This window comes from Cupressus sempervirens, chromosome 4 (assembly GCF_028749045.1).
Source record: "Cupressus sempervirens isolate cs-2001-9-10 chromosome 4, ASM2874904v1, whole genome shotgun sequence".
Lineage (NCBI taxonomy): Eukaryota > Viridiplantae > Streptophyta > Pinopsida > Cupressales > Cupressaceae > Cupressus > Cupressus sempervirens.
The window spans coordinates 851,057,466-851,071,234 of NC_143121.1; the positions used below are offsets into that span (position 1 = coordinate 851,057,466).

At 33.5% G+C, this 13,769-nt stretch overlaps 1 protein-coding gene across 3 annotated transcripts; it reads right to left on the reverse strand.

The window, feature by feature from the left end:
* Positions 1–698: 698 nt before the first annotated feature.
* On the reverse strand, positions 699–6,487 carry LOC149564050 (uncharacterized). 3 transcript variants are annotated; one of them, XM_089827148.1, is made up of 6 exons: positions 6,314–6,487; positions 6,122–6,165; positions 4,632–5,397; positions 3,360–3,635; positions 2,976–3,113; positions 699–2,709 (listed from the first exon to the last, which is right to left on the reverse strand). In XM_089827148.1, exons 3-6 carry the CDS (start codon positions 4,908–4,910, stop codon positions 1,171–1,173), a joined length of 2,232 nt encoding a protein of 743 aa, XP_089683274.1. In that variant the 5' UTR covers positions 4,911–5,397; positions 6,122–6,165; positions 6,314–6,487; the 3' UTR covers positions 699–1,170. The 3 variants fall into 3 exon arrangements, with proteins under 3 accessions (XP_089683274.1, XP_089683272.1, XP_089683273.1); XM_089827146.1 differs by having other exon boundaries at positions 4,632–5,444; XM_089827147.1 differs by lacking the exons at positions 6,122–6,165; positions 6,314–6,487 and adding an exon at positions 5,648–5,820 and having other exon boundaries at positions 4,632–5,444.
* Positions 6,488–13,769: the final 7,282 nt, after the last annotated feature.

The window sequence follows — 13,769 nt, forward strand, 5'->3', positions numbered from 1 at the left end:
TTAAGGTCAAAGGTACATAACTTATAGTCCTGACCCTACAACATTACAGATCTCTCAACATGACATAACTTTTGTGTGGTACAATAGAAAGCTCTGTTCACATCCCATACTACTACTCAGAGCTCCACAGCAAATCTGTTGGCTATGTCTGCAACGAAATATAAAGCTAACGAGCACCCTTCTAAGACTAGTAAAGGAATTGGAAACAAGAAATTAGGGAAAACGTTAGAATCAAAAAAAAATCACTTCCAGGACTACTATGTTGAGCTCTGAAAAGCTCATGTAACAGATATTTCAGTTTCCTTTATCCGAGCAGTCACTAAGCTATTACTCAATCTTAAATCACATCTAGATTTGAATATCATAGTGCACGACATAATACCTTATGCAGACTGCAAAAGTTATCATTTTGCATGTGCCACAACAGTCCTAGCCTAAGTTTTTTTAAGAGCCTATGCAAGGAGAATCAAGGCAAATGGCATTAATTCAAGAAAAAACAAATTTCCTAGATTATGTGACTGTCCGATTAAAAAAACAATTGTGTATGAAATATTGAAATTCTGTCACATCACTGAGCAGTTTGATTGAAGTTACATGTAACATTCGGTTTATATGAAGTGCCGAAATGTGAAACCAGAAATGACACCTGTGCAACTGTGGAACACTATAGTGACTATACATGCATTCAGAGGCATTGATTTGATTAAATAACTTGCGTTGAATAACGAAAATCTTGCTATTTCTTACACACTGATATCTTTACAAGTTTTATCACATAAATGATGACTTTGACAGTTCTCCTGGTTTCTTTAGCGCCCATAACCAGAGTTGAACCAATATAATGGATATCTCCACATCTGTAAGATCGGATAAATTCCACAGGTTGATAGTAAAAGGACAGAACATCATGCTTCCAATGCATATCATGTGCCCTTTACCTCTTATAAACATGTTTTGATATTTTAGTTAAAACACTCAATGGCTGAACTGCAGGAAATTTAAAGCTCCCATGCCATAGTACCACCTGGCAACAAAAGGCTTAGACTGTCTAACCTCACAAAACTGTTTTTGTACAACTGGTTTTTGACCCAAATTTGGATCTTGCTGAAGTGTAGTGTAGTGTGCTTCAGATTTCAAAAATCATATTGGCCTTTAAATATTATCGACTGATTACTTCCCAACTCCAGTCCCATTTGAGGGAAACGTTTCTTTTGTAATCAAATTTATCCCACGAACCCAAAGCTCAGCATTTGCATCATTTCTTGCTACAAAATGGAACTCCTTTCTCTTCACAGTGATGATTCTAAATAATCCGCCTTTATTAACGTCATCTTTACGGCGATTCTTACAAAATGTAGGACTAGGTCCCATAATAGCTTCCCTGATGATAACATTTCTTCTTCGTGATTTTCCCCATGAAAAGAAACCAGATTTAAGCATGCGGACCATTTTCATATGAGGGGAGCCTTTTCCCTGCCTTGTATGCTTGTTGAGTTGATCACCTGCAAGTACAAACTTCCTTGCAAGATGATCTAATATGACACCCTCTGCAATTTTTAATCCATTTCTCCTGGCAAGAAGCAATGCAGTTTCACCTTTGTGATTCACAATACTACAATCAGCTCCCCCAAAAACCAGGATCTTGCAAGCATCTGCATGGCCTTCTCTTGCAGCAAGCATTAAAGGGGTGTAACCAGCCTCATCAAGACTGTTGACAGAATATCCTCTTTTCAGAAGTTGCCCTATTGCTTCTATATTCCCTCTCCGTGCAGCATAATGAAGAGCTTTAAACCCTTCTCCTTTTAAGCAATTTGCTAGGGTGGCATCCAACATGACCTTCTCAAAATGGTCTCTTTTCCCGTGGGTAAGATATAAGCTAATAGCTGTCTCCCCCTTCTTATTCTTAAGCCCCAAATCAGCTCCAGCAAAAACAAGCACTTTAAAAGCCTCAATATGACCCTCTTTTGCAGCAATCATTGCAGCAGAAAAGCCACTCTTATCCCGTCCATTCAAGCTTAACCCTGGTTGCTTTATAAGTTTCTGAACAGTGTTACCATCACCAAAGCCTGCCACAAAATGAAGCAGAGAAAAGTGGTGGGGATTGCTGGAGTATAGTTTTTTGCCAGCTATTATTGCTTCTGAAACAATTTGATATACGGACAAAATACAATTGTTTGTTTCTGCCATGTTTACTGCATTCCGCCCTGCCAAATTTACTATTGCTAAATCAGCCCCTGAAAATAACAACTCTCTGAAGCATTCTAGATGGTTAGATTTTATGCTCAGCATAAGTGCAGTTTCACCACTTTCTGTCCTTGCATTCAAATCACATCCATGTTCTATCAACTGCTTTAAAATACTTTGATAACCCATTCTTGATGCCATGTGAATAGGTCGATATTCATGTCCATTTGTCAATCTTACACAAAAGTCAGCATTAGCTCCAGCATCTAAAAGCAGCTGAATAGCCCTTGAATTGTGGAAAAGGATTGCATGACAAATTAATGTTCTTCCTCTATGCTCACTATCAGGGCTCAAGTGTTGCAGTAACAATCTGAGAATAGTGCCACTTGCTTCATAATACTCAACAGCACACCATGCTTCATTATATGGTTCTGCTAGACCTGCCCCAACGCGCAACTCTTCACCTGAATTTGTATCCCAGGACCATGCTCCAAGGCTCACTTTACAGTCTGTATCTACACCCACCTGCACTTTTCAAGGAACATGCTTAAAGATGGACTTGTTCTGTAAAAATCTATGGGTTAAATGATCCTGAAAACTGCACCCCAAACCAAACAGAAAACATTACAGCTCTGGCTTGTATGATAACATGCATTGCAAGGTTTGATTTTAACTTTATAAATAAGCGACCATAATAGTCATCTTTTTCCTTTGTTACCAGGGAGTTTTAAAGAAGGCAAACAACATTCTAATGCAACATTTATGGGCATATTAAAAGTACAAGTAAATACCTTCAACAGATGCCTTACTACAGCAGCTTGTCGGCTAACAATAGCAGCAAACAGTGGTGTGCAGTTAACATTCAAATATAAAGCGGGCTTGGCAGAACACAACAATGTCCTATCCCATGAATTTGCATCCACTCCACTCTGCAAACAGCCAAAACTATCAGGACTGTGTCTCACATACAAAAAATCTAAAATGGCAAGCTTTTCTTCTCTATACTTTAATGATGTTCCAGGGATATATGATAGACTTGCTATCTATATATACACTGTTCGTAGATATATGTTTGATAGAATGTGGGCCTATGAAAAAAATTCCACAATCCATGTTATCTATGAACTACAAGGAACATATAATGATTGGACTATGATAACTTGTATTGAACATGCCTGGATTAATGTGGCAACAATGTCAACAAAGCCTCGGCAGCTAGCATACACTAAAGCATGTACAGAGACAGATGGCCTGATCATTTCTGAAGTGATCAATAGCTCAGCAGATTTAGTCTGACCGTAACGGCATGCTTCCAACAAGGCATCCTCACAAGCTGGCTGGGAAGCTCCTGCCTTCAATAGCATACCCAAGATTTGATTGTGGCCTTCTCGAGCCGCTGCTGTTGTTGCATAACCTCTGAATAGTTTCTGATTGACATCTGCACCAGCTGACTGAAAACAAAATGAACAAGAAAAATTAGCTGTTTCTCAAAAAATAATTCTGTACCTCTAGTCTGAGGATGCATAAACAGAATTCATGTACGTGAGAGCTAACCTAAACAAAGAAAAATCCATTCCACATATGGATCAGAAATAGACAACCAGGATTATAGATAATAATTAAACTACAGGCAGAAGATAAAAATTATTCCAAGGACCAAGCTATATGCGAGACAACTTTTAAATCCAGACTCCAGAACCACACACAGAAAAAAACTCTAATTCGAAAAGTCTATGTTCCAAGGAGAATATTTACTTCACTGCATAGATTGACATCTTCAGCAATGTCCCAATAGAAAAGCCTTGCCAGCAACAAAATTCAATTCTTATAATTCCATATTCCTTTAAGTTTCTTCTTGTTAGAACAGGAGTTCAATTTCAGAAAATGTAAGAGAAAAGATACCAACATGAGCCTTTTAATAATGATGCCCTCATAGAAGTAAGAATCAAAACTAAAGGAAAAACTTCAAGTAAATAACAGAAAACGAAATCATTCAACAATTCACCGATAAAACATTTCTGCTCCGAGGCAATCCCATTCTACATTATTATATTCTCAAACCTAGCATTTCCCAATTTCTTAAACATGCGTAAATAAGAAAAAATTTGTGTTCTCTCTTTTAAGCTTTCTGGAAGACAAAAACCAAAAGAGTATATGAAACGGATTATGGAATTAAGATTTGCATTAATTTAAACTACTGAACATTGTTCTGCTCAACAAATGTTTCCCGTATGGCCGTTTCAGCCCCTCCCCAAAAAGTTGGAAGCTAATTTCATCGTCCTAAAAACAATTAATTGCAGGACATTTACATTGCTAGATACAATTCGAACAAAAGCCATGGTTTCCATTCCATCTGATGCGAAACAATAAATTGTTTAGAGTGCTTAAAAATGAAATAGCACTAACCGACTTTGATGTAAATAGATTATGGAATTGTTTTCTCTTACCAGGAGTCTGCGTATAAGGTCAACACGCCCTGCATGGGCAGCTACAAAAAGGGCTGTAACATCAGTTTTAAACTCCTCATAACCAAATTTAACTTCCTCCGGTGCTTCCTCGTGATGAATAATATCTGTGGACTTCACCCGGAAGCTAACAGTACCTCTGTAATTTACATCCACAAGAGGATTAGCAAGGCAATCAGCCACAGCCACGATATCTCCTCTATGGGCCGCTTCTACAAATCTCTGAGAATCATGATCCACTTGAACCACCTGCCTCACCATTTTATAGGCCAGAAGAATATTATCTTCAAAAGAGAAGTCAGCACAAGCCACAACATGCCACACAAGGATCTCTCCTCTTCAGTTGTACGGTATTAGGCCACAATTTTGAAGCACTCTGGATGCTACTATTTGGAAAGACTCCCAAGAAAGGGCTGATGATTTATGCCCTCTGGAACCAAAAATGGACCCCAAAATGAAATCCTGCCTATTGTTGTAGAGTAAAATGCATTCTGAAATCGGTGGATGGTTACTTGTCAAATAGTCCTTCAAAACATCTGAGTTCCATTTACCTTTAAATCATTTCTTCAGCTGATTGTTTGCATATAGTAGTCATAAAAAAAGGGGTATCTCGCTACCAATAATCCAAGGTTTTCATGCTGCTCATCTCAACAATAACACCCAGCAAACGGGACAGACCGGCCCACAAACTGAACCTCCTTATGCTCCATGTTTCACCCATCAAATTCCCCTGCAACAATCCCAACGCCTGAAAAGGAATCAGAACATTTGATCCGACCTGTGTATGATGAACACCTACCCAACAGCACAAAACATGTACATAAATCATCAACGCCCTTCAGAATGACTCAAAATAGGTATGCAAATCATGATCACGGACATAATTATCTGTTAAACATGAACACCCTTATTAACAAAATGGGAAAAGGCATCCTAATCCACCCTCCACAATCATCATCACCACAACTCGAATGCTTCAAAACACTACCACCACCTACCCGTTCCCTCCATTTTCTCTCTGCAACTTCAAGGATATGCAATGGATAAATGGACACATAATCTTATATCAGAAATCACACATCAAATACAGTACTCAAATCAAGTTTATTTTATTTTCCCCCATTTGACGTGTTCATGTATATGTCTTCTTCCAGTCCCTTACCGTTGATCCAAAAACTATGTCAAATCCTATACGTATCCCCAACCTTGACCCGGGATTGATTTATGAATATACATAGAATTTTACGGGCATTGGTTGTTTGCAACCCTCTGATTAGTGTAGACGGAGGGCCCGGCTATCCAATCCACCAAATCCTAACGAAATGTACCGAATAGGAGAATAATATATAATCTGGGTTGTTTTAAAATGTCAATGCATGCAGTAGACCTACCTTTCATTAGACATAACCTAACAGCAATCAGAGTTTTATTAAGTTAAAAGCCAAGTAAAATACTAATACCACCATTTGTACCTGCACGCTTCAGCTTCTTTCTGCTTGTCGTCTTCCGTCCGAGACTGCAAAACCAAGACATTCCAAATGTTAATGAATTAAGATGGGCCGTCCTCCTCCATTTCCAACAAGACTATGATCTCATTCATTAAAAATTCAAAAGAAAACCGTCCTCTGCAGAGTTGCATTTCAAGTGGATGATCTTAATCTTACCAAGTCCAAGTTCCGCCTTTTCAACTCTGTTTGTACTTGCTGTCCTTTTTGAGTTTTTTCGTTATAATTTTAAGAACTTTGTTTTGTCTGTTGTTTCTCGCATTGTGCGTGACCTCCCTTTGCCCTCTGCCATTTGGGCTCTGCCTTAAATTTCTTGATTTTGTTTTATTTTATTCATTCGACCATCTGCTGCATTTATAAGGATTAGAATTGTTTTTTATTAAATGTTCAGTTACTGTCACCTGCTTTAAATTTGTGGGGATTGCATGTGACCATGAGCGTCTCCTCAATTTAATGCTCCCATTAGCTGTAGAATTATTTGCCTCATCAATAACCGGCACGTCACATTATTAATCAATTTTATTTGAGGAAATCTTTGTCTAATTTTTTTAGTTGTGAATTTTTCTTCAGTTTTAATTTTATATAATGAAAATTATATTGAGTTCAAGGTTGGAGATTGTGTTTGATTGGTGAATTTTTTAAATGATAGTCATTGACTTAAGAGGTTCATTTACTCCTCGATTTTCACAATCAATTGGAAAAGGACATTAACATGGCTCAAGGTCCTTGTTTCCTTAAATAATTTCACATCTAGTGTGGAATTGGATGGTCACTCTATCTCTCTACATAGTTTCTTTATGACAGAGGTTTTAAAAATTAGAAATAATTTATTTATTTATTTTGAAATTTTATTAATCTTTGTCTAATTTTTTAATTGTGAATTTTTATATTATATTGAGTTGAAGGTTGGAGATGTTGTTTGATTGGTGAAACTTTTTTAATGATAGTCATTGACTTACGAGGTTCATTTATACTATCACATTTAATCAATAGGAGAAAGACATTAATAGTGGTAATGATTCTAATAATTGTTCTTTTAAACAATTCACATAGATATAGTATTTTTATAATAATAATATATATAATAGTATTTCAAGACAAGAGCCTACAACACAACGGTAAATCGGAATCTACTCACACTTAATAATTAAATTAAATTAAATAATCACAACACATAATAATTAATATTGACTTACCGATAAAAAAAATTAAGATTGTATAATATATGTAAAATAATTTTAATTCAATTAAAAATATTTAAAATGATATAAATCATATTATTAAAAATATAATTCTTAAGAAAAATGATTGATCCATTATTTCAACCGTTAAAATGATTGATCCAATCAAATCATAGAAAAAAATTATATATAAGAATACTTGCATTAATTATATATGGATCAAATATAATAAATTAATTAGTGTAAATGCTCTATTTATTAATTTAAAGCATATATTGCAGGCCAGTGGCTAACTAGCCAACTAGATTATTTATATTTAAAAAATTAATTAAATGAAAGAAAAGTATGGTAATGCAATTTTTAAATTAATTACAAAATAATTAAAGCAACGAATCTGGTCGGCTGGATAGACACTACCATATGACAGCATGTATGCAGTAGATTAAAATTGACGATAAAATTATTTTTCAATATTATTATACAATTGTTTCGATTTTTAATTTAATTTAAAAAAATGAATAAACACCATTGGATTGGCTAGTTAGCCACTGGTTCAAAAGAGTAAGTGCCATATAAAAAGCATTGCCTAACAATTAGTCATTATAGCTATTGTATTACAAACAAGTTAAATAGAAACCATGTTGCATGACAAAAGTGTCTATACAAGCTGAATGATTTCTATTTTGTAATTTAATAAATAAATTACCATAAAGGAAATTTGGTTAGCTAGTTAGCCATTAGCGTTGCATTACTACTATCCTTTCCATAACTTATGACTTAATTTGTATCCTTCTATTTTAATTGAGAATGTGATGTTAGTTAGTGTACCTTTCAGTTATAAAACAAGGACATTTTAACACCCGAATTATTACTTAATGCAACTCTTAATTTTAAAAACTTTACTCATAATATATTTAAAAATAAATTATATCAAATTGACATTTTAAAATAAAATGATACACATATAACTGAAAACATTTATTTAAAAAAAAGCATTATTATTTTTAAATACTAAAATAACTTAAAAATAAAAATGTATATCTAACCTAATATCTTTTGTTTAGTAAATATTCAATATTTGTTTGAATTAGAATTTATGGAATTTCTCGTTCATTTATTAATATTATAATAATTAGTTTTAAAAAAATTGAAATAGATTTCGTGTTCAAAGATCAGTTTTTGAAAACAGAAATCCTACCCTAAGAAAATTGTGACCTACGTACGCATCTATTTTCGTAGGCTATTTGCTTTGACTTCCATATAAAAAGCACACATTCTCTCTTCAACATGTCGAGGAATTTGACCACTAACTTATTCTAGGTCCACATGTCTCTCATTACATCCACTATATGAAAAACAAACTTTCGTTAATCAAGATTTAAAGTCAGGTCGGTGTATAACTTTAAATAATTTGAGTAATGTGAGAACGAAAGAAATTATTTATGTGTTTACGAAGGTTTGTAATTTGATTGATAAAAATAAATTTATGTTTTTTATTTAACCTTAAATTAATTTTTCTAACAATTTTAACTAAAAATATCTTTCAAATTATACATTTAATTATTACTAGAAATCTAACAATTTTAACTAAAAATATCTTTCAAATTATACATTTAATTATTACTAGAAATCTATCTAAAGATATGCCAATAGATATCCACTAAAATTATTTATATTTCTTTTATCTTCATTTTATTTAGTTAATATTTTATGTGGAATTTATTAAATTATTTTTAAAAGTATATTCTATTTATAATAAGATTTAAACTTTTGACATGTAGATGGTTGTCAAATTTAATTTAGAAGAATAAAAGTTAACATTAACACGCTCACACCATCCCACTTCACCCATTGTGACATTGTAGAATGCTATTGACATCAATAATCAATTCATTAAATTTAACTTCGAATTTTCTTAAGAAATAATCATTGTCAATCAGTACGAAAACAATAATGAAATCTACATAAATTTAGTTTGAACCTCATATAGAATTACAAGAATACTTAACACAACCAAAAATAAATAAATATCCTTTCTCCAAAAAAGTTGGAAAAATGGACATGGCCTACAATCTTATTGTCACTATTGCTAGTATATATGAAGAGACACCACACAAGATTTGATCACATTTTTTTGTGATATTTTTGTCTGGTATGGCTTGGTCTATATGTAGGTTGGTTTGTTTGTTCGGTAAGGTTATATTTGGTATAGGAATGATGTTCCCCATGAGTTGTTTCTCTTTCACCTTGGTTTTGCATCCATTGCCGCTCAAGGCCTGCAGCGCTTTCATATTCCTATTTAAGTCTTGGTTTTATTTGGGTTCTCATCGATTTTGGTGTAACCTTTGTCTCCTTTGCATATTAATGATTTCCTAGTGAAATAAACCTGGTCCATATGTGGGTGGACATCATCTCGTGGGGCTCCATGTATTATTATATTGTTTTTGGAAGCTTTAAACCTTCGTTCTAGTCAATGTCTTGCATGTCAATTACATAGTTTTTGTCATCGTTTCCGTGTGATTGTAAATTATAGTAGATAGTCTTGAAAGAGTTTGATGAACTCCATTATTATTATTGTGTTATATTTGTTATTTGATTATATTGAGTTTTAATGTGAAATTGTTAATTGAATGTGTATGGTAAAGCTACTTTTTAATGAAGAAATGATGGTTTTTATATTATTATTCTTATGTTTGATAAAATGTTTTGTATGGTTAGAAATGTTAGATGTGAATGAAAGATCATATGAAGATTGAGATTTGTTGTAACTAAAAGTTGGTTTATTTAGATGAGCTACATTTTATGGTATGATCACTTGTTTATAAGTTTTGTTATGTATTATCTATTTTTTATGTTGATTTTTTAAAAATAATTAATTCATTCTAATAAAATTTAGAGATTGAGAAATTATTAGTTAATCAAATAACAAATATATAAAGATAGAAGAAATAAATGTAAGTTTACAAACATATTTTAAAATGAATATTATTTTCTTTAGTTATATGGATTAATTAATATAAATAATGGATGTACAAATTGATTGAGACAATAGAAGTAAAAGTAAATAATATCAAGAAATAAATATGTTAAATCTTAATTAATGAAAATTTAAATGAATAAAGTGTATTTTGTGATATTGCTATCAAGATTTAACCATGTAGTTTTTGAGTCAAACTCATTGACTCGTGTTTTATGGGTAGTGATTCACACGAATCTATCACTCATGACAATTAATGGAACACTTAGCACTCATTGGATCTAGGTGATGCTCACAGAGGTGTCTTGGGAGGTCACCCATCTCAGTATTACTCCAGCTCGGGTGCACTTAACTACAAAGTTTCCTCCACGGTTAAACCCACTTAGCTTGCAACCCCATTTGCAAAACCTTCACCAAGTGTTGTGCCTTATGAATTATTCATTAGAAAGCCCCTTAAGCTCATCAATTGATAGGTGGGAGATGTTTTTCCATAGCAAGTCAAATTGTGATATTGCTATCACGATTTAATTGTGTAGTTTTTTAATCAAACTCATTGAATCATGTTTAATGAGTAGTGATTCACACGAATCCATCTCTCATGAAAATGAATGATACACTTTGCACTCATTAGATCTAGGTGATGCTCACAGAGGAGAAGCATCGGGGCTTCCCGGGAGGTCACACATTCCAGTACTACTCTAGCTCGAGTGCACTTGAGTACAAAGTTTCATCCATGGTTAAACCCACTCTACTTGCAACCCCATTTGCAAAACCTTCACCAAGGGTTATGCCTTGTGAACTATTCATTAGAAAGCCCCTTAAGCTCATCAATTGATAAGTATGACATATTTTTCCATAACAAGTCAAATTGTGATATTGCTTAAGATTTAACCATGTAGTTTTTAAGTCAAACACATTGACTCATGTTTCATGAGTAGTGATTCACACGAATCTATCTCTCATGACAATGAATGCAACACTTAGCACTCATTGGATCTAGGTGATACGTACTCACAGAGGTGAAGCACTGGGACTTCCTGGGAGGTCGCCCATCTCAGCACTACTCCAGCCCGAGCATGCTTAACTACAAAATTTCCTCCATGGTTAAACCCACTATGCTTGCAAACCCATTTGTAAGACCTTCACCAACTATTGTGCCTTATGAACCATTCATTAGAAAGCTCCTTAAGCTCATCAATTGATAAGTAGGAGATATTTTTCCACAACAAGTCAAATTATGATATTGTTTGTTAGAATGTTTAGAATAATAGGGGGGTGAATCAATTGCTCAAGGTCCATAAGTACCATTTGAATAATCAAACATTAAACATTCATTATTCTTTTGATCATGTTGTAGCTCAATCTCTACTGATAAACAAAATCACTAGTAGTTCATTGTCCTATTATAATAGACTTTGGTGAATGTAAACATGTAAATGCAAAACACAATAAAAAATTCAACACAAATTTGACACTAGGATTTTACATGGAAACCCAATTTGGAAAAAAATACCAGCAACATGTCACCACTTTTTCACTCTTTTGAAGTGAGCTCTATTAGGAGTGGCTTTGTCAGAGAACTTTGATCGTTCCATTTAAAATGTCACCTTGCTAAAGGATTTACAAAGACTATTAAGTCCTTCAATGACTATTAGGTCAACCTTTGATTAAAAGGATTTCAATACAAATTGTTTACAGTTATTATAAATAAAATAGTAGGGTTTGATCTATATTATTACAACTCACTTTGCAAGTTCATATTAATGTTCAGTTCATGTGTTGATTCCTTAATAAGTCTCCTTTGTCAACTCTATCTCTTATTTGCTTGGCAACCCTTCAAGCAATTGTCCTTCTTCACATCAAACTTAAGCCTTTTGCTCATATTCACTTATCAACTTTAGTAGCATTTGCACGAGCATTCCCTTTCTCTTGCTTTGCTCTCACACACTTGTGTATTCACCCTTGTGTGCCTTTGTTCCACCTTTCTCTATGTCTCTGTGTGTGTGTATGTATAATTTGTCTCTATACCTCCTTAAATATGTAATTCTAGCTTTTTCATTTTTCACAATTGTCGTAGATCTTAGGGTTTATGATCTGGTTCATCAGATTCACTGTATCTATCCATCTTCTTTCTTTTCAAGAAAATTCTCTTTGAATTCTTTTATTAGGTATTATACCTAATCCTCACCATGAATTAAATGATCCAACTCATCAATATTATCTTCAACACGATTTCCATATCCCAAGAAATCAACTAAGTCGATTAGAAATCATGATTCTTCTTATACATTCAAAATATTATTACTCATCCATAACTAAGTTATAGCACTCGATCATCACTAAATTTTCTCAGTCATTGTAAGGCTTGGCACCAACTATCACTCAGTCGATACTGATGCTCAGTCAACATTGAATTTTCTCAGCACTTACTATAGCTCGGTTAGCACTAGCATCACTCAACAACTCTTAGCCTTTCACTCCATTGCTCAGTCAGGCTTATGGTATATATTGATTTATATTGTACAGACTTGAACATCAATATGATATAAACAATCACTTTGTCTTATCAAAGTCTAACAAATCAAATTTCCATTGTAGCTTACTTTTCATAACTCAACCTTTCCTCTAAGTGCTTTTGTTATGAGAAATCTCTCAAATCCTCTTCATCAATCAAAATAGATATGACATAAATATCCTTTCTTTTATGGACATGGCCTACAATCTTATTATCACTATTGAAGAGACACGACACAAGATTTTATCACTTTTTTTGTGATATTTTTGTCTAGTATGGCTTGGTCTATATGTAGGTTGGTTTGTTTGTTCTAGTAAGGTTATATTTGGTATAGTAATGATGTTCCCCATGAGTTGTGTCCTCTTTCACCTTGATTTTGCATCCATTGCCGCTTAGGCCCTGCACTACTTTCATTTCCCTATTTGAATCTTGGTTTTATGTGGGTTCTCATCCGTTTTGATGTAACCTTTTTCTCCTTTGCATTTTAATGATTTCCTAGTGAAAAAAACTTGGTCTATTTGTGGGTGGACATCATCTTGTGGGGCTCCATGTATTATTATATTATTTTTGGAAGCTTTAAACCTTTGTTCTAGTCAATGTCTTGCATGTCAATTACATAGTTTTTGTCATCGTTTATGTGTGATTGTAAATTATAGTAGATAGTTTTGAAAGAGTTTGATGAACTACATTAGTATTGTGTTATATTTGTTATTTGATTATATTGAGTGTTAATGTGAAATTGTTAATTAAATTTGTATGGTAAAGCTACTTTCCAATGAATAAATGATGGTTTCTATATTACTATTCTTATGTGTGAGAAAATGTTTTCTATGTTTAGAAATTTTAGATGTGAATGAAAGATCATATGAAAGATTGAGATTTATTGTAACTAAAATTTGGTTTATTTAGATTAGCTACATTTTATGGTATGGTCACTTAAAC

What these genes read in the sequence shown, in the direction of transcription:
- LOC149564050 (XM_089827148.1), bottom strand. Translation starts at nt 4,910, where the DNA reads ATGGTGAGGCAGGTGGTTCAAGTGGATCATGATTCTCAGAGATTTGTA. An exon ending in ACCTTATACGCAGACTCCTG is followed by an intron (nt 3,636 to 4,631) that starts GTAAGAGAAAAC and finishes TTTTGTTTTCAG; the next exon opens with TCAGCTGGTGCAGATGTCAA. An exon ending in TTGTTGCCACATTAATCCAG is followed by an intron (nt 3,114 to 3,359) that starts GCATGTTCAATA and finishes GGCTGTTTGCAG; the next exon opens with AGTGGAGTGGATGCAAATTC.